The sequence below is a fragment of the Daphnia magna genome, linkage group LG1, assembly GCF_020631705.1.
Source record: "Daphnia magna isolate NIES linkage group LG1, ASM2063170v1.1, whole genome shotgun sequence".
Lineage (NCBI taxonomy): Eukaryota > Metazoa > Arthropoda > Branchiopoda > Diplostraca > Daphniidae > Daphnia > Daphnia magna.
The window spans coordinates 7,892,150-7,914,308 of NC_059182.1; the positions used below are offsets into that span (position 1 = coordinate 7,892,150).

Genomic DNA, 22,159 nt, shown 5'->3' on the forward strand with positions numbered 1-22,159 from the left:
AAAATAAGCGAGAAAGGGTGTCTATAAAACCAATTTTTTAAGGCACCGTTCAATAAACCAATCTTTTTGACATTTTCAATACATGGTCAAGAAGTCACGAACAAAATTACACAGGAAAAAGTAAAAATTTAGCACAAATAGTCAATTTTTAAAATTAAGGTGTGTGAAGACTCTAATCAGTAGGGATAAAGGAAAATTCACCAAAAAGTCTCCTTTAAACCGTTCGCAGCGCCGCAGCGGGAGTCACGAGCATTATCCTGATGGCTGTATAGGAGAAAGTGGTCTTTCTAATATTAGTCTGTGGTTGTAAGGTAACAAGTTAAGTTTCATTTTGTTATAAAGTTCTTTAGAGAAGTAACGTAAACTGATATAGATGGCAAAAAGGTGACTCGTCCCATTGGAACCTTAAGTTACACCTTAACAACATTGAGGATTCTGACCACAGATTGGGTGTTCCTGTATGCTTTTCAGGTAAGTTTGACAAACATTTAGCCTAAGTAACATTTCATTCTAAATGTTGTTGGTGTTCGTATAAAAAAAATATTTGTAAAACTGTCTTAATATTTCTAATATTCCACTTCCACACAGACGATAAAGATTTCCTTCGGCAGAAGAAACTGGAATTAAACAAACTTACTGTGGATAATTTACAGCCCAAAGAAAAGGTAGCTATCCGCAGTCGTCGGCAACTGATTTATCCCGCTCAGCCAGACCAGAGCTCTAAGCGTAATCATCTTGAACAGGTAAAGAAATTTTTATAAAAGTAAATTCCAATTCATTATGAACTGTTTCATTTAGGAAAATGAAGATCTCAAATTGAAAATTCGGGAGCTGGAAGAACAGCTAAAAGACAGTACAAATAGCACAATGGAAGATTGTAAAACTAAAATCTCTACTTTGGAAGAGGAGCTTGATCAAATGGCGCTCCAGCTAGCAGACCGGGAATGCGAAGCAATTGAGCTTCGCGAAAAGCTGGAGTCCTTAGAAAAAAGAAAGCAGTCTGACGATACAATGAATCAACTAGCATCAAGTAAGTGTTGCAGCCTTTTATTTTTTTCACAGGAACAAGTTTTATACATGCTCATCTTTATTCCTGAATATAGGGTTCCAGGAAAATATGGAAAAGCTTCAGGCAATCGTGGATCAGCATCAAACTAATTTTTCAAGTACCCCATCTCGGATGTCTGCTTCGGCAAGTAGCAGCCCGCGCGGATGTAATCCGGATGAAGTGATGGTAAATGATAACAGATTGATGTAGGAAGTGATAACCTTAAAAATGATTGTATTTTACAGGTTCCTTTTCACGGCAACATTTCAATTACTCGTGCCTCAATGCGAAGAATTTTGATTGCTGCGAGACTTGGAAAAACTGAAAAGGACTTAAATAACACAGTTACCACAATATTGGATGCTTTTTATTCTCCTGCCGAGCTTGCTGAATATTCGCGGACAGGTAAAGTTTGCTTAACAAAGCCTGGAACACTGCCAAAAAAGAAATTTCCTGAGGATATATTGAATGCCATATCAGGTAAAATAGATGTTTTTTTGTTTTTTTTTGTGTTTTCAACCGAGTTTTCTATGAAATAGGTTTCATTACAAGCCGTTGGTCGACGTGGCATGAAGGCGCAGTTGTCGAGGAAGCTACCGTTCATGCTGCCGTCGGCCATGGCCTACTTGGATGCCACACGAACACCCGCAAAAGAAAACTGAGGCATCCTGACTTAAATGTGGATGACATTCTCAACGAAGAATTGACTAGGGCCAACGACAGCTTGGGTATGTAATAAAGGCTATGTGCAGTAAAGTCCGTTCGTATTTTAATCCAGATGATCGTTTTACCTGATGAGGTTAATTTAAACTTGTGTTTTCTTTACGTTTTATTCCGCGTTGCGTGATTTGCATATTCATTTCTTTTAGAGTCAAAACCAGTTTTCTTTAACTTGTATGTGTGGTTTGTATACTTATGTACAATGTCTTTCGCGATTCGATCGCAATTTAACGCGGTTGTAATTTGATTTCAATAAAAAAATTAGAAATCAATCTTTTCTTGTATTTCATTTTTTTATTGACCAACCAAAACAAAAAATTCATAAAAATAAAAAAAAAAATAAAAAAATGGTTGCCATGCAGTGTCAATTTCCATACCTTATGTTAACGTAACATTTTTCTAAGAAGGTATTACCTACGTAATTGACTCCTTGCTACTACCTTTCAAATCCTCCAGTGGGTTTCGGTGCAAAATCAACTTAGCGAATTGCAAGCTATGGCAAGCTAACCAGGTCCACTCGCCAAGCTAGTAGTTAGCTAAGGGCAAGCTTTTTTTCCGTACGGGTTGATTGGTCGCACGCGCGACGCCAATCAAGCCATTAAACAAACACCTTCCGATTGGCTGCACGCGCGACATAGCGAAACGTCAACAGCATCACGCCACTTTGACGAGATGCGAGGTTTCATGGTGAACCCAAAATCTAAGAAAGATCAGACAACTAGCAGCTCGCTAAACGTTCAGTTTCCTTCAACAACACTAGTTCGACACCTAGCTTGCCTTAGTGTTTTCTCTTACAAGTGTTTCTCCGCCTACCTGTTTCCTTAAGTGCCTATCTGAGTTGTATTTCCAATCGTCTTCCTATTCGTCTTTAAATTCGCCCGTATCACTCGCGCTACTACGGTAAGATCAATTTACGTTGTCTCCATTTACACTTTGTTTCCCTTTAGTTTCTCGTATTCTTATGCGTGTAGTCTCCCTTATATTTTATGGCCTAGTCTAGTAATACACTGTCGTCACTGTGGGTAAACGCCTCCGAGTTCCGTGTTAATATATATTGGTCTTAATCCGTAAAGTCATTTACCCGAGAGGGAGGATGCTTTACTATAATACTATAATGGTGGCAGCGGTTTTTGGAACTCAACCACAATCAATGATGATGTTGTTACTGGTGGGGGATAAAATCTATTTTACCCGACCAAATATACTGTATTATTACTATACTTTTACTGAATTCAGAGAACCAAGTATACTGAACTGATCTGTATCTACTTGTAAACTGAATAAATGCTCTGCTAGAATTCCAATGTTGCCAAAGGTAGGAATGCAATGTTGCCGTTATTAATTGGTAATATCTATTAAATACGTATTAAAGTATATAGATATTGCAAAATATTTATATGAACATAAAGTCATTCAGAGGGAGGATGCTTTACAGGACTGCCAGATTCTGGTTGTCACGAAGTCGGAAGTTGTCTTCTGTTGGTTTACGAAGTTGCTGTACGGTGCATTCAAAGTCGTACAAAAATACGGCTAACAATTTCAAACCATCTTCAGTTTCATTAACATTAATTTTCTTATTCCATTTTTTTTCGATGTTCTCTTTCGGCCGCAAATTCCGTTCATGATTAAGGTAGCTGAAGATATATATGATTCTTTCGTCCAGCTTTTCGATTTTTTTCTTTGATTCCGATTTAGTTTGATCTGACAGTTGTTTTCAGGTGTCCGGGTTGAAGTTTTCTGAGTTGTCCTCCAGGAATCTTTCAACCATTCTTCGATTTTCTTTATTTTCTTGGCTAAGTGTTCGGACATTGCTGGTAATTTTTGAATACGCTCGAATCGCAGGTTGCACTGCCTTTGATGACAGGTGCTGGTTTAGTGCATCGTACCTTCTCTTGATTAAATTGCAGGTAAACTAGATCATCAAAATGTGCCTCATTACTTTGAATTTCTTCCATCAATTGGTCGATATTTGGAGACTGATTTTCTTCCAACGAATCAGACAAAAACGCCTTGCAGAGAGATGTTTTCATTTGCTTTTAAAATGCTCATTTATCTTTGTAAAATGACGGACGAGGCTCTGACGAATGACGGCATTTTTCTTCGTGGCTTCCGTCGATGAAAGAGAACTATCTTTTTGCTGCTCAGATGTTGAGACTATTGTTGCATAACGTTGATTTTCTGAGCAACCATGAAGTCTGGCATACGATGTAACTTTATTTTTTTTAACTCCTCTTTCTTGGTGTAGTATCGAATTTCTAATCTTTGGTAACTTTTAAAACCAAAGTAATTTCCTTGTTGGTTCTGGTCTCCATTGTGGATGAAACCAACATCACCGTTCGCTTGCCCAGATCTGCCGTCTGAACCCGATGCCTTGTAGACAAGGCCTACCTTTGTTTAAATTGTATTGGAATTTCCAGTATAATGGAAGTGGGAGATGATTTTCAAACTCTAATGAAGTCTAAAAAGTAATTTGAGAAGATAAGGTACGTTTTACTTTTCGGATACACTAGTTTGTTTCTCTTTTTAACATGGTTAACCTATTCACTCAAGAGCATGTACAACGTTATTATACATCGCTGCGAATTCTCATTGTTTATAATTGTGAAGGGAAGTTTCCGAACTCTTATGCGAAATGAATATCCATACAGGTATACTGAAGAGAAAACTATTATCACCCATGCAAATCTGTCTATTGGGTCCCACTAAAAAATCTGCGTCGTAAATCTTTTGCAAATCACAAAATTTTTTCATAAAGCTTCAGTAATCTTTTATGTCATTCTTTTGTTGCATTATAGGTCGGTGAAAACGTTGCCGATTAGACCACTCTTTTGAAGATTTTTACTGGAAATTGAATCTCACGTCTAAAAATTGTAAATGACCCTTTATTCGTAACCACTTGTTGATAAACGTTTTTTTCAAATATTTGTTTACCCTTTACTTTACTGATGTTACTGTTTTTGAGTGATGATGCGATGAGTTTTTTATTGCCATATAGACAATAAAAAAGACTTTATGTGACCCAATTTCCAGTTTATCGTGACTTAACGTTCATTTTTACGAGAAAACAAGCGGAAAGGACAAATTTGGTGACATGGCAACAAAACAGATTATAGTCTATGCAGATGTAACGAAGGCCTACAAATACATTTAATTATGACACCCACATTCTTATAATATTATGTTTACTCTCCCTTGGTATATGATTATGTCTACATTTTACTCTCTTGCATTTACTCTTCTTTTGCATATTACTCGATTATTGTAATCCGCATAGTAACCATTTGTCATAGACATCTTAGCGTTGACCCAATTGAACACCTGCTGTCTGACTCACACGTGCGACGCATTATCACGCCACTAAACAAACTTCCGTGATTGGTTACACGTGCGACGCATTATCACGCCATTAAATAAACATCCGTTTGATTGGTCGCACGCGCGACGCCAATCAAGCCATTAAACAAACACCTTCTGATTGGCTGCGCTCGCGACATAGCGACACGTCAACAGCATCACGCCACTTTGACGAGATGCGAGGTTTCATGGTGAACTCAAAATCTAAGAAAGATCAGACAGCTAGCAGCTCGCTAAATGTCCAGTTGCCTTCAACAACACTAGTTCGACATCTAACTTGCCCTAGTGTTTTCTCTACAAGTGTTTCTCTGACTACCTGTTTCCGTAAGTGCCTATCTGAATTGTACCTCCAATCGTCTCCATTTTCGTGTATGTTTTCTCCGTGTTCCGCTTTCGCTACCACAAGCCACTTCGTATCGTTTTACCAACGTGCGCTTCCGTAACGCTCGCGCTACTACGGTGAGCTTAATTTACGTTGTCTCCACTTACACTTTGTTTCCCTTTAGTTTCTCGTATTCTTATGCGTGTAGGCTCCCTTATATTTTTATGGCCTAGTCTAGTAATACACTGTCATCATTGTGGGTAAACGTCTCCGAGTTCAGTGGTAATATATTTGTCTTAATCCGTAAAGTCATTCACCCGAGAGGGAGGATGCTTTACATAATGGTGGCAGCGCTTTTTGGAACTCAACCACAATGAATGATGATGTTGTTACTGGCGGGCATAAACTTGTACATTCCCCTGTAAACAAGCACTTTCAGCCCGAAATAACTGTTACCTTACCCGATCAGGAAACCGTAGCTCGATCCCTTGATTTTGATAACTTGACTACCGAAACTCAGTTTGCACCAGATACACTTCAGAGTGGTAGGACTTTGGAGACCACTGCCGAAGCAATTAGTAGATCCGCTTCCCCAGTTTTAAATCCCAAAGTACACCCAAAGAACTCTCAGTTACGAAAACTACGATCGAACGCTGCGTACAAAGCCGTAGCGGGGCTTGATACAACTCCCTCCCGAAAAACTCGAGCAAGCGCTACGTCCGAGGTTGCGTCAGGAAAACGATCACCTTCCTTTTTCGCTAGATTTGCTGAACGTATTTCACCCTCTAAGTCTCCTCCGAAAGTAGCGACCAAAACTAGTTCTTTAGCACGCACAGTTCTCGGTTTCTTCCATACGAAGAACACACCGAATGGAAAATCACTTGAACCTGAGCCTGAGCCATCTATTCAACAAAGTCAAGAACAATCACGACAAGATATTCCAAACCAAGGCGAGCAAGCTTCCGTCCTAATACTTGCGATCAAGAGCCTGAAGGAGAGAGAAGCGGATTTCCAGTCGAACGATCCGAAGGTGCAGACCCAGATAATTCGTCTGATACAGGACATCCGACTGACGAAGCTATATCAAGACGACCAGAACCCATCGACGGTGTGGAAGGAACCAACGATCCTACTGAAGTACTTGACGTCGATCCTGGAGGTGAGACTCAGTGCACAATCGAAGAAGACGACAGTAACGGAACAACAGACGTCCGAGCTGAAAGCGATTTTCACGTCGTATGCGAGACAGTTCTTGACCTTCCTGCTGGGACAGTTTCACAGCATAACCAACTTGCAGAAAGGCAGGGCTATCTTGGAATTAACCCTGAATTGTGGGACCACATACAGACACAGAGAGGATCAATATCGCCATCTCTCGCAAGAAGTGGAAGACCTTTCCATTCACTTGCAGACGGTATCTCTGGCCTATCAACAAATATTCCTGGCGGACATTCGCAACCTTACGCTATACATACGGGAGCTGCAACTACTGACTCCACTGGAACCACTGACGCCCGAGATCAACTTACTGCTGAGGAAGTTGGACAATTTCCCAGGAGCCAGCAGACCGAACAACGTACAGCTCGCAGAGGGGATCAAACAAACGCTCTCTCAGACCAAAACCCAATTGAAACAACTGCTATCACCGGATATCACGGGACAGATACCACAGCAATCCGTGGCACCACAGCAAGTACCGCCGCTGTCGAGAACCCCTCAACCACCGATACCAGTGCGACACACCGTCCACCGCCCTATTCGTCAACCACACAACCAGCCTACAAATCGACACAACCTTTCCCCGGAACAACGGTCCAGGCGGACAGCAGACGTTGTTGCGAATCTCGATCGCCTACGAGCAGCGTTCCAGCACAGTCTCAGACTTCGCAACAGGGAAATTTAAGATTTCGATTGCCAGTTCAAAACAACAACATGGCCTACTATACTTCCCCCACCAGAGCAGCAACAGTCAGAGATTTGGACGATTTTCAAAATAACCAGCATACTTTCTCCCGGTTACAATTACTTCCTTCTTTCACCGGAAGCCCTATTACTCGTTTGGACTCTTGGTTAGAATCATTTGAAAGTATAGTAGATGGGTCGGGATGGTCAGAAGAAAAAACGATTCAGATGTTACGTGCTAAATTAACGGACAGAGCTTTTTCCGTCATTCAGGCAATTTTAAAAGAACATCCGCATAATTATGAGTCAATTAAAGAAGCATTGCTTGACCATTTTCATGGCGATGAAAATGTTGATTTATATCTTCAAAAGTTTAACAAAGCCAAACGTAAGCCAGGTGAAAAAGTTGTCGATTACGCGCTACGTATACAGGAAATTTTTAAACGCGCGTATCCCGTAGGTCATTCCGAAAAATCGTTTGCAGTTATTCTCATGCAAAAATTTATTGAGGGATTAGACTCCAAATTGCAGACAAAAGTCAAATATAAGGAATTTAAAGATTTTAACGAACTAGTTGCAGCAACACGAGTGTATGCCCTCAGACTAGAAGCGTTGGAAACCGATCGCGAAAAACAGGAGTTTATTCGATCCATAGACGGGTCACAAGACACCAGCAGTGCAGAGTTAAAAGAAATTAAGCAGATGATAATAGACCAAAAGGAAGCTGTGAATAAGGCAGTTGCCAATATTCGCCACGGGGATAAACCTGTCGGAAAAAAGAAAACAGAAAGCGAAGAAATTAAAGATGTACTTAATGAGCTTATGCAAACCGTGAAAAAACTTCAACTAAATAAAAACGACGTCTCTTATCCGGCAAACGCAGCATACAGGAAGCAAGTTTCTTTTCAAACGCCTACTGTTAACCAGTATAGTAATGGTAGACCGTTCCCACCGCGCTTCCCTAACAATAGTGGGAATCGACAATTCTCAAACACACAGAATAGGCCTACAAACGCTACACCAGCGTTTCCGAGATCATCTAACGACACCAACAATAGGCCTACACAGCCGTCGATAATTTGCAATTTTTGTGGCTATCGCGGTCACATTCAATCTAATTGTCGTAGTTATCAACGTCAACAACTAGAACAAGCTCAGCCGCCTATATGTTATTCTTGCCGGGACATCGGCCATAAATCTAATAATTGCCCTAAGTTCAGAAGCACCAATAGGCCTAACATACCAGGTTCCCCGCAAAACCAGGGAAACCAGTAGGAATCAACTGTAGCTTCGGGTCAGTTGATGAAGAGCCTCATTTTAAATCCCGACAAGTCGCGAAATTAACAACCATTACGAATGAATCAACTCCAAGAATTCCATTAAAAATTTTCCAGGTCCCGTTACAAGCATTATTTGATACAGGCGCGTCTAAAAGTATTATTCACGAGAGATTATTTAAAAAGTTGCCCCCTAGAGGTCAGGTGATCAGCAGTCAGCTTGATTTCGATTTATATGACGTAGGGGAGAAAAAGTTACATACGTTGGGAAAAGTGACTTTGCCCGTTGGATACGGAGAGTCAATTTTACAACAAGAATTTGTTATTACAAATGGGATTTCTGAAGATTGTATCCTTGGATGGGACGCAATTCAGAAACACGCATTTAAGCTTGATGGAGAAACGAAGAGCATTTATCTAGCTAGAGATGGGCAAGGCCGAGGGGCGAGGCACCAGCCACTTTCCAACGACTAATGAATTACGTACTTAAAGACGTCTTAGGAAGTAAAGCATTAGTATATGTGGATGATGTCATAATTTTTTCAGACACTTTTGAAAATCACTTACGAGATATCAGAGAAATTTTCACCCTATTAAAAGAAGCAAATTTAAAATTGAAACTTAACAAATGTCAGTTTATTAAACGTTCAGTAAATTATTTAGGTCATGTTATTTCAACGGACGGTATTAAACCCGATCCTGCTAAAATTGATAAGATAGGGAATTACAAAACGCCAACTTCTGTTGACGAAGTGAGATCATTTCTTGGGCTTGCTGGATATTATAGAAGATTTATTAAAAATTTCGGTTCAATAGCTAAGCCGTTAACTCGATTAACGCATAAAGATCTAAGTAGAAAACCTTTTGCCTGGGGAACAGAGGAACAGGTTGCCTTTGAGAAATTACGCACTTCTCTGGTAACTCCACCAGTCCTCGCTTATCCAAATTTTAACGAAAAATTTTTGCTTTTTACTGACGCATGCGATTATGGAATAGGAGCCGTGCTGTCTCAAATGCAGCATGAGCAAGAACATCCAATAGCCTACTCTAGTAGACAATTGACCAAGGCCGAAATGAAATACAGTACAACTGAGAAAGAAGCATTAGCCGTAATTGATGCAATTAAACATTTCCGACATTATCTCTTAGATAAACCCTTTGAAATTATTAGTGACCATCGTCCTTTGCAATGGCTAAAAATCAGAAAGATAATAACGGTAGGTTAGGTAGATGGGCTATACTATTAGCTGCTACAAATTATGAATTAAAGTATAGGCCTGGACGTATTCACCAAAATGCTGATTGTTTATCACGATTGAAAGTAGCTAGTATTCAGCCGGTACCAAATAATATTAAGTTAATTTGTGAAAAACAGCTAGAAGACGACCTTTGTGTAGCCATTAGAAATTATTTAGAGAAAGGAGAGCTCAATGAGGAAAATAGCCAATCTAAACCTGAATGGGCTAAAGAAATCGAATATTTTGAAATTATAGAAGGTACACTTTATCGCCACGAAGTGCCTTCCAAAAATAGTAAGCGTAACGAAATTAATTGTCAAGTAGTGTTACCCTTATCGCTTCGCCATCTAGTGTTAAAAGAATTACATGACGCACCGATGGGTGGACATTTAGCTTTTTATAAAACGTATTTGAAGGTCAAAAATCATTATTATTGGCCTACAATGAGAAAAGATATTTTAGAATATTGTCAAGCTTGTGAAACTTGAATAGCTAACACTTCTTCCACATATAGGGCACTTTTGCACCCCCATGAAATTGCTAAAGCCCCTTTCCAAGTAATTGGCATGGACTTTTTAGGCCCTATTACTCCCGCTTCGCCTAATGGAAATAGTTATATTTTAGTTATTACTGATTATTTTAGTCGCTGGGTGGAAGCAGTTGCTCTAAAGACCAAACTGCCCAAACCACGGCAGAATGTGTATATAAAACAATAATTGTAAGACATGGTATGCCTAAAGCCATTATTTCCGATCGTGGAACGAATTTCACCTCGAAATTGTTCCGTTATTTTTGTAAGAAATTAAAAATTGACCAAAGATTGACAACGGCCTACAATCCCGCTAGTAATGGCGAGACAGAAAGGTTTAATCGGACACTAACCGCGATGTTAAGAAAAGAATTGAAAGACGGAGAACATTCAAATTGGGAAAATATGTTAGACGATGTTTTATTCGCTTATCGTAGTTCAGTTCACTCTTCGACACTTGAAACCCCTTATTATTTAGTCCACGGTAGAGACCCTAATCTTCCCATTAATGAATTTTTAGACGCTTCCCCTCAAACTTTTAAATCTGTATCCGACTATGTAGGAAATTTAGCTGATCGATTACGCTATAGCTTTCAGCGAGTCCGTGAAGAAAGCGAGAAAGCACGGAATCGTCAGCGGGAACAATATAATAAACGTGCGAAAGAAAGAAAATATGTCGTAGGAGATAGAGTTTTATTAGATATTCGTGTAGTTAAAGAAGGTGACAGTAGGAAATTCACTTCGAAATATAAAGGCTCTTATAGAGTTGTAAAAGTACATACCAATAATACAGTAGATATAGCTGATAATTCCTATGTATGCCAGCGTACCCACGTCAATCGTTTAAAACCTTTGTACGAAACAATGCTTTGGAAAACTGAAGATTGTCCATCCATTGAAAACTCATCGGATTTCGAAAATCGATTCCGCAAATCGATTGCAACTGAGACTACCGATATTTTCGAAAATGAAATCGGACCCGACAGTGACAATTCAGACGATACCTTTGACAGTGACGCCCTTCCATTTGACACTAATTTTCCGACTCAAGAAATGGGTCAACGAAAGTTAAGCCAAGAGGACGTCGCCGTTTCATCTCATCAAAATACAGAAAATCAGTTGCCATCCGCTGAAATATGCGCCGATGCTACAAGTCAGCGTCATTCCACTCCAATTTCCGATGACAACTCCACGCGACACTAACGAGTCCGAAAATCCACCAACAGAGTCCAAGGACGATTTGTCAGTAGAAAAGCCGGAACACCAAAATGCTACCGGACGACGCCCGCAAAGAAATCGAAGAAAACCAATTCGCTTTACTGATGGAATGGTCGAATGACTTTATTGGACGGAAGCGGACGAGACATCCTCGTAATCACCATCCCCGGGGCAAGAGCTGGGATGCCAGCATCAACACCTGCCGTATCACCGAACGACCCTCAACATCAACCAGACATCGACCGCGATTCACCAGCTCCCAGCACCGATTCCCGGGAGTTCCTGCATTGGCGGCACAGAAGGATCGACCTGCTGATCCGACGATGGCGCCGAGCAGCACTACAAGAAGACGGGTCGCCGCGAGCCACCACCCGTCGGCCTCCACAATGACGTCGCCGTCGTGATTTTCTTTTTGTTGTACCCTTTGTAGTTATTAAGTAGAAATACATTTGTTTTTTTATGGTATCTCATGAAAAAAATAATAATAATAATAAAAAAAAAAAAAAAAAAAAATAGAACATAAGAAGTGAGAGAGAGAAGTAAGTCTCTCCATTAATAGTAGAGAAAAATAAAAAAATTAAATAAAACAAAGGAAAGGTATAAAAAAAAAAAAAGAAACAGAAGAACTCTGAAAAAAAAAAAAAACAAACAAACAAAGGAAAATGAGAACAATAATTTCTTGAAAAAAAAGGAAACAAAAACAAGAAAAAAACAAACAAACAAACAAACACAAAAACAAACTTACATGAGTTCTCTCAGAAAAAAAAAAAAAGGAAAATATAGAGGAAAAGAAAATTACCTCTTTAGACGATTGAACTTCTTACATACTTTCCATACGTTGGGATACCATAAAGCAATGTCGTGTCCAACAAGTATAAAATAATTTGTTATTTCTTTTTTTTGCCTCTGTGTTCTTTGAAATATTTGCATTTAAGTTGTTCCCTCTCTGGTTAGGCCCATTAATTGCAAAACTTTCCATATTTCCGTCTTTTACGATAGAAGTAGCAGACATTTATCGAAAAAAAACTTGAAAGAAATAGTAGAATTTATTAGAAGTCCATCTGTTACAATTATTCAGTAGCAATACTACATTGGAAATGGTAAAAAGTGAAGTAAAGAAAAAAATAATAAGTAAAATTTTGATAGTAATGTATGCCATTTCAATTTAACAACTCCCATTTCTCTAAGAAATTCGTAGACGAACGAAACAGTTCAAATTTTTCTAAGTCCCACTATATATCACTTTCCTTTTATGATTTTCTATAGCTTTGCTATCCCTGCAAAGACTTTTTCCCATATACACTACACATATAGCAGCGCCACCGCTAGCGCATTCCATTCTTACACACTGCAACATACGCTAAGTTTTCACTTTCCATTTCGTTTCCCTACTGTAGCTTTCCCGCCGCAGCAATATTGAAAATATTCTAAGTTTTTTTGCCGAAGGCTATTTTCTCTACTCCCCCTATTCCATTTTTATTCCCTCCGCTTCTTCCCCATTTGTACTTTTCCCTGCATTGGACTTAGAAAAAAAACGAGATATGCGCGTGACCTTCCACGGCAAGAAAAATTTTCCGCCGTAAAACTTTGAAACGTTTCTTTCTCGTCAGCATTTCCACATGATTCAATATTTTTCAATTCTTTCTTTTTGATAATTAAGCTCACTTTCCCCTCTTTCCAACGATACAAATTTATTCAAAAAATATTGTGTCCTTCTACCATAAAAAACTGTTATATTACGACACCCCCTATTTTGCTATTATTTTGCCGTGGCGTAGCCGATGAAAAGCCGACGGAAAATCGTTGACCTTTCAAAAGCCGTCAGAAATTTTTCTTGTTGTTTTCTCTCTTTTACTTTGACGTTTACTTCCATTATTTCTTTTTCATATTTGATTATCTTAGCTAGTAAACCCACATGATGACTTAGACTAAGTTGGCCAGTATACTGTTCATTCTGTTTTGTTATGTCATTTACCGTATATTTTTACATGTAGTAATGTCGTCAATGCCGTTACTATTGCTACTGCTGTGTCTCTACCTAGCGCGCGCGCATTCCAAACAACTGTGTGCGATTGTTCTGAGCCGAAGAATATGGGAATTATTCAATTTTCCGATTCAAACTGCAAACCGGAAACAAACAATACCGATACCGTGCAAGTGAAATACACCGTTTACAGTGATGAACGTTCCGCGGTGAAATTTCCCGGTTTTATTTGCGCGCAGTGGATAAACATTCGCCGTATTACGAAGACCTTTTTTCGGCCAATTAGTGATCGTGCCGGACAAAATTTCTATTGATACGACGCCAACCGAGTGCTACGACATGATAAACAATAAAAGGTGTGGTGAACATCATATGACTTTATCGGACAACAAATATGTTTTTGGACGTGATCCGGAAATTGTCGGATACTGGTTACAAACAATCGATTCGGAAATTCTGAATTGTGTGCTCGAACAAGTTCAGCTTTATCAACAAATGGAAGATGAAGATTTTTCGACACCTATCGGAAAAGCTTCCGCAAAATCTGGTAGCTTATCCCACAATCACCTTACACTTGTCTGGGACAAAACGTACACGCAAAAATCTCAACATACAATGCGAATTGTTGAATCTGGAACCGGCTCACTAACGAAGAAATTGGGAGATGAAAAATATTTTCGTCTTTTGGATGATCGCCGCCAACTGGATTTCCATTTAACTCCTCAGCCACCTTGCGTTCCAACTCAACAACACTACTCCAACCGTACTACAGCCTTTAACATCGTCGGCCAATCAAAATTGTCCCTGGTAACGGCGGCCATCATGGAAAAATTTCCGCCAATCACCGTAGAGACTCCCGCGCCATCTAGCGCTGAAGAGTTAGTCAAAGCGGCAAATCAACAATATATTCAAGACCGTGTTACCGATCGTGAAAATGAATTAGTGCGTATGATTCAAAGGTTAGAATGTGATGCCCGGAAAGCAAACCATGAAAGAGCAATTGCAGCCGCTCAGTATAACGGTTGGCTTGCCGCTTCACATTTAAAATTACCACAGTGCACGAAATTACAAGCCTTCGGACAAACTGCTGTTGTGGTTAAGTGTAACTCAGTGAACGTCACATTTGAAACTGTAATTACGTCATGCGGACCACAGCCAAAATTCAACAATTATACCATTAATCTCGATGGCTGGGAATTAGTTAAATATTCCCATGCTATTGGACCAACGGATTCGTTAACTTCAACGATAAGCCTTACGCTTTTCGCAACAACACCTGGAAAAGAGTTGACGCTAACGTGGTATTGCCGGAACAAACGCTGGCACATTCCTTCCGTTATGACGACGTCAAATTCTTCGACTATGAACATCGTGCTAACCCTGCTTACAGCGACAACCTACTTAACCACATGAATGTCATGGCTGATATAGTAGCCGCCATGAATGAACATCCACCGACCGAATTTTCGTTGAATCACCAGCCCAGCGCATCAAGTGTGTTAGTGACAGCCGCTGGAGTAATACATTATACCAGCTGGTGGGAGACCATTAAAATGTGGTTCTTCATCAGCATATTCTGTATTCTCGGCCTAGTCATCTTACGTATCTGCTGCTGGTTGGGTATCTTCAGATTCATAAGAAAATTTTGCGGCTATCCAATAGAAGAGGCTCGTTCGACAACCACCAACCGCACCGCCATGCATCCAGTTTGATTACGGGACGTAATCTCGCACCGCCGGGAGCGATGTAACGAAGGCCTACAAATACATTTAATTATGACACCCACATTCTTATAATATTATGTTTACTCTCCCTTGGTATATGATTATGTCTACATTTTACTCTCTTGCATTTACTCTTCTTTTGCATATTACTCGATTATTGTAATCCGCATAGTAACCATTTGTCATAGACATCTTAGCGTTGACCCAATTGAACACCTGCTGTCTGACTCACACGTGCGACGCATTATCACGCCACTAAACAAACTTCCGTGATTGGTTACACGTGCGACGCATTATCACGCCATTAAATAAACATCCGTTTGATTGGTCGCACGCGCGACGCCAATCAAGCCATTAAACAAACACCTTCTGATTGGCTGCGCTCGCGACATAGCGACACGTCAACAGCATCACGCCACTTTGACGAGATGCGAGGTTTCATGGTGAACTCAAAATCTAAGAAAGATCAGACAGCTAGCAGCTCGCTAAATGTCCAGTTGCCTTCAACAACACTAGTTCGACATCTAACTTGCCCTAGTGTTTTCTCTACAAGTGTTTCTCTGACTACCTGTTTCCGTAAGTGCCTATCTGAATTGTACCTCCAATCGTCTCCATTTTCGTGTATGTTTTCTCCGTGTTCCGCTTTCGCTACCACAAGCCACTTCGTATCGTTTTACCAACGTGCGCTTCCGTAACGCTCGCGCTACTACGGTGAGCTTAATTTACGTTGTCTCCACTTACACTTTGTTTCCCTTTAGTTTCTCGTATTCTTATGCGTGTAGGCTCCCTTATATTTTTATGGCCTAGTCTAGTAATACACTGTCATCATTGTGGGTAAACGTCTCCGAGTTCAGTGGTAATATATTTGTCTTAATCCGTAAAGTCATTCACCCGAGAGGGAGGATGCTTTACACAGAAAACCAGTGGCGTTTGAAGTGTCAGGTCGAAGCTCTTGTTTATTTTTTTGCAGTTTTCGCTTTTTGGCAATCTCTACTTTTCTAAATCCTTGTCTTACATTCAAATATTGCAGCTTATTAAAAAATCGTGTTTCCACCAACCGATCAAGAGGTAGAAATTGTCTTAAAAGCTAGTAGAATTTCACAAAGAGAAATAAAACGCCGGTTAATTGAATTAACGTCGCAGTATTCGACGCATTTACGATCACGATCTGTAAAAATACTTGAAATTTGAAGAAAGCAAGGTGTACCACATGATATCGGGGTTAGAATAAAAGAAAGAGTAGATCTGGTGCGGAAATATAACTTGAAACCAAGAGCACCAAGAGAAAATCAATTGTTCATTCAGGATGAGGTAAGACAATGGGATTTCTGTTTGTTCTTTGTATGTAATTTTACGTTAATTTCACAGTTAACTCAGCTTGATGGACAAATCGAATCACTCGATAAAGATGTTTGCAGCAATACCGATTTCCAAAGTAAGCAAAATTGAACTGTGTAATATAAACCCTTAGCAAAACCTACTATTACAAATAAACTTCTTTTTAGATGACACAGGGGTAGAAAACTGTAAACGAAGTTCACTTACATTTACACAGCTACTGCGACATTTTTCTGCACGTACCAATAAAAAACAAAATCATCTGACGTATCTCCTGACTCTCCTTAAAGTTCATGAGCCATTACCCGATTATTCTTTACTGCCAAACATTGGAAAAGAATTAATTAAAATCGATGGACTTGACTTTCCAGCATCAATAAATGACCCAACACACAAAAAACTGTCTGAAGCAAGGCTGATTAACGATGGGAAATCCTTTCATTTCGGAATTGAGAATGCATTAAAAGGGGAATCCGTTGGACTTATCCTTCGTGATGCTGACCTTCTCCAGTTTGTTGACGTCTATCTCCAGAATCCAGGTCTTTTGCCAAAAAACTTGCGTGACAGAGTAAGTGATCATTTTAATTTTCTGTGGGCAGGCTTTACTTTGAAATTCAACACAGGCAACTAGCTGTTTATGTTTGTATTGTCTGATCTTGTATTTGAATTTTCCCATTTATGCCGAAAATGCAAAACTACAAAATACTCCTGTTTGCTTTTGGTTCGTTTGTATTTTGATGATTTGATTTCTCTTTTTTGTAAATATTATGAATTTTACCAGCCGTAACACACTATTATTGATCTAAAAATAATTACATTTGCAATTAGATTAAAGCTTTTGACACAAAGTCCCAAATTGATCGAGCTAAGGCTATTTTTTAAGGAGAATTATTGATACTGTAACGACAGTACCTCATTACAACGTCGATATCCACATCGACAAAGCAAAACTCAACGAGAATAAGAATGCAGTAACAATCACTCCAATTCTAAGAAGAATCCCTTCGATCCAACCAAATGCAACACACGAAGCAGGTACCAAAATCATTTTGGACACATCTATATTTGTAATTGGGTTTTATGAGGGGAAGAGAAAACCGGATGACATTTCTAGTTTTCTCTCCGAATTGATCGGTGAATTCCGACGATTGTCCCCATCGAATTCAGATAATGCGTGCATTCAAGCTCGTTGTTTGACAGCTTTGCTTCGTTGCATAATAGCGGATGGGCCCATGAGGTCTTACTGGAAACGGACAAAAGGTCATTCAGGGTACTGGTCATGTGATCGTTGCATTCAAAAAGAAAGAAATGGTTAATCGTGCCATTCTGCTTCGAAGTGTCGATGCCCCAAGGAGAACTGACGCGAAATTTTTAACTTACCATATAAATAGCTTATCTGGTGACGAACACTTGAAGGATATTAGAGATGTCAGTCCATTCGTAAAAATGGATTTCCCAATGGTTACAGGGTTTATAATAGATCCCATGCACACTGGAATAGAGGGAGCTTTTTCCCGCGATTTGAAGGTTTTATTCTTGTTCCAGAAGAGGGGAAACTAAGTAGTGCCAAGATTGACGAAGCTGATCGTCGAAATAAATTCTTTTATTTATGTCGTCCTTTTGGATTTGACCGTTATGTTGGCAAACTTTCAACTTGTAAAAATTACAAAATTCACGTGAAACGCAATATCTTGTACTACTTACTATATCCCCTTTTTCAAGGAATTCTTGATGAAACCAATCTTGAACATATAATGCTTTTACAGTACGGCATGTTGCTGTTGGGAGCATTTAACAAAAAACCAGTCTCTAGAACTAATATCATTGAAGCCCAAAAAATATTTCAGAGATATTCTATTGACCTTACCGATCTGGGTATCCCTTGCAGGTTGGTGAGCCATTAGGTGACTCATCTATGGGAGGACGTTGAAAAATATGGGTGCGGCGTTGAGACTAACAGTGCTTTCCCTTTCTAAAGTTTTCTAGGCTTCTTTCGGGGATGCTTGCGTAGTGGTAATCTTCAGGCAGAACAAATTAGAAATCGTTTTATCGAAAAGAGTTAATTTCAGCTACCAACAACTTCCTGTGGCATGATAACTGAAAACAAAGTGCAATTGGTTTTTGAAGCAAAAAAAAAAAACAATGCCTTTTACAATTCATTGATAAAGGTGATTCTTGGCCCAAAAAGCTTGCGTTTAATAACTTTGTTCTGACTAATCGATTCCCCAGCAATGTATTCCTATCGGATAAATTCAGCGTTTTTGCCTGCATTGACATTGTCAATAACGGGGGCATTGTACAAGTCATCTCCAAAAAAATCCTCACTCTTGTATGCTTTTCAGAAACCATATGTGTCTTCGAGGTTTCATATTTATTCTGGTTCTAACCTGAGTTCTCAAACGTTTGTGCTGTCGTCTGAAATTTTTGTTAAAATGATGGCTCTTCCTTCGAACCCATTTCCCCCTTTATCACTTGATAATGTTGGTTTGCGATGGTATTTGGTTCCTTTGTTCCACTCGTTTGAAAACGGTAACTAGCCTGCTCATGAAATAAATTTTCGTGTCTGCATTCTTTTAATAAAGTTACAAAATTGTTTTCGGGAGGGTTGGCAACTCGCAGAATCTTCGTACAGCCCTGGCCAGAATCTCCCTATCTGTCCTCTCATAGAATCTTATAGAATCTCTATAAAATCCTGATTTGTCGTACACTCACATTTTGATTTGCCATGCCCTCGACTGTTTTTTTTCCTTCGTTATGCCAAAGTCAAATGTCACCGGCCAATGCTTTCCCTTTTTCGTTTGTTTCTGCATCGAAGGATGGTGGTTAGCGTTCTCAATTTGTATCACTATCGCTAAAGGTTCAAATTACAGTCATCATCTCAATCATCAGCTATTTAAAAAAGGTTTGTTATTGAAATAGTATACTCTCATACAACATAACGTACCGAAAAGAATTACATTACTATGCAATGCTTTCCATCAACATTATTGAAAGTTTTGTTAACTTCGTGTTATCGTGGGCATAAAGTATAGATAGTGTTTTGCTTCCTCGTTGGTTGTTTCATAACAATTTGGTGTAGTGGTTAGCATACTCGCTCGTCATCATGAGAGTCTATGGTTCAAATTTTGATATAGTCTGGAAATTGATATAATTAATTACAAATAATTCCATTTGCATGGCTAGATGACTTTTCAACACTCGTTGGCATATGAATAAAATACTGTATTTATCTTGTATTTAAATTCAATTTTTTTATGTTTAATATATCACCAATCACGATACGTCAGCCCTCCATTTTATAACCGTTTATAACTGCGTTAAATCGGTTGATCATCGATCGCCGACGAGCGATGGGGTTGCACTGGCTTTTCCCTTTTTTTCTTACCTTTCCTCTTTCGAAAATTTAGATTCCAACCCAAAATGCCAAAAAAAAACGCGTTGTTTAACCATCCCATTTAACGCAATGCATAACAGGACGGGAAAATTCTCCTCGGGCTCAAACTTTAAAATAATAGAGTAAAGATAATATTTATTATTCAGCATTCAACAATATTCAAAGCAAGCATAATAAGGACAGGGTTTTAATTTCAAATAATAATAACTGCAAACTAAAATAAATCATGCTGAAGTTTATAATTTTAAAAATATTTAGCTTAACTTGTTGAATTTTAATTTCTAGACTTCTGGTTTAACCTTAATATCGATATTATCTTGCTTTTTAAAAAACTTGTTGGTGATTTGTTACCGAAAAAAAGTGGTTTACAATAATTAAAATTAATGATAGAAAATGACATATATTATAAATTTGGAATGGCATAGTGAAAGAAGATCCGACAACGATGCGGTAGACCCGAGTTCGAAACAAGTTACAGACTTCTGTTTTTTTCCCGATTAGAGATCCAAAACATGTCATATTTATGAAATGAAAGCCCGTTCGGATATCCTTAGAATGTCTGACGACACTGTTAAGGGCGGTCAAAACCGCTAAAATCACATCCGTCGAATATCCAAATCAAATGTCGGGCTATCCGGTGGAGATAAAAAAGATATACTCAACATCTGACCTCAACATCTGTAAGACATCCAACGGATTGCCTTGTGTTATGGGGGTATAAGTCTAAGCATACCGCGAAACATATAGTGAACATTGCTCACCAAGGATCAATAATTTTTTGCTTCAAAGGTTTTGGTGGTAGCAGCACTGATGTAGAAATAGTATCACAATCAGGATTCAACAAACAGGTCAAACCAGGAAATCAGATTATGGCAGACCATATTTTTTATATTTAGGATGAAAAAGAGGCAGTTGGTGCGACATCAGTTTTCCTGGTGTTCATGGTGGTGCGATCACATTTAGATGGGTCAGAGGATGAAGCATCGCGTATCGTTTCTAACGAGTGAATACACAGTGAGAGAGAAATTAGAAACTTTACAAAATAATAATAATAGCAGACAGAATTGGCCGTCGAATGCTGCGTTGCGGGACAGAATCATAACGCGAAAAAAGATGTCGAACAACCCTATACCAGCTACTCAATACAACTAATAAACACCCAAAATAAAAATAGCTCAGGAACTTATTGTGTTCATAACCGAAACCAATTTGCATGAAAGATTATAACAAGTTAAAATTTCCCCGATTAAATATGATACACTAACTAAAATATTAAAACATAATGTAAATTATATGTAAAATTGGTGTACAAGAGCCTCAACCTCGGTGGTAAACTGCAACCAGTGACGCCCAACCATGGCCAGTGGCACCTAATAAACAAATTATATTAAAATCCGTTGTTGAAAAAAACAAATTTTACAGAGGTATAGGTGTCGAACTTTTTATTTAGGATTTTATCAAAATTTCTTCTTTGTTCTGTTGGTTTAGGGATAAGCAGCTGTACAAAATAAGAAATCTTTAATTGTCATGACAAAGCATTGTTGTATTTTGTGGTAACTCAGCAAAAGGAAATATCTACGGATAATGAATTTCACGTTTTCCCCACAGAAGAGTTGAAGTATACATATTATATGTTTTCATTATCAAATTCCAATTGATGCAGACTAAGGCTATATTCACGGTGATTGATTAATATACATCGAAGCTCATGCCGAGGAGAGCTGTGATGTAACCACATCGTCAGGTAATAAAATGTGGTGCAGAGAAAACTATGCGCTAATTATTCTTTATTGGAAGGATATTTTATTGTTAGAACACGATATAATAGGAATAATCCGTATTAAAATGGTTAAGTGGTTAGAATAAAAAGTATAAAGCGTTTCATGTTTTACTCCTACAAGATTGTGCTCTATTGCAATTTTCTTCTACTGGGCACAATGAACATTTTTACTTTTTTAAAACAGCATTTTATTTAAGTTTATGGCGCTTAACATGCTCCTACTAAAGACTTTCATAGCGTGAATAATGTAAATATATCCGGTTTATTCCCATCACGATAATTATTCCTTCAACGATATCTACCAATCTAATACTCAGTCCAGTCACCGTCC

The 22,159-nt window shown here is 38.8% G+C and overlaps 1 protein-coding gene, 1 long non-coding RNA gene and 1 pseudogene across 2 annotated transcripts; 2 read left to right on the top strand and 1 right to left on the bottom strand.

The window, feature by feature from the left end:
- Positions 1-11,705: 11,705 nt before the first annotated feature.
- Positions 11,706-12,541, bottom strand: LOC123471300. Its single transcript, XR_006645737.1, has 2 exons — positions 12,408-12,541; positions 11,706-12,030 (listed from the first exon to the last, which is right to left on the bottom strand). It is a non-coding gene; the product is annotated as an uncharacterized LOC123471300 (long non-coding RNA).
- Positions 12,542-13,931: 1,390 nt separating this feature from the next.
- LOC123469454 lies at positions 13,932-15,375 on the top strand. The gene is given in 2 exon segments (XM_045168464.1): positions 13,932-14,799; positions 14,802-15,375. Coding segments are annotated over 2 exon segments (1,371 nt in total). The 3' UTR covers positions 15,305-15,375.
- An 844-nt stretch (positions 15,376-16,219) lies between these two features.
- LOC116929754 lies at positions 16,220-18,630 on the top strand (annotated as a pseudogene).
- Positions 18,631-22,159: the final 3,529 nt, after the last annotated feature.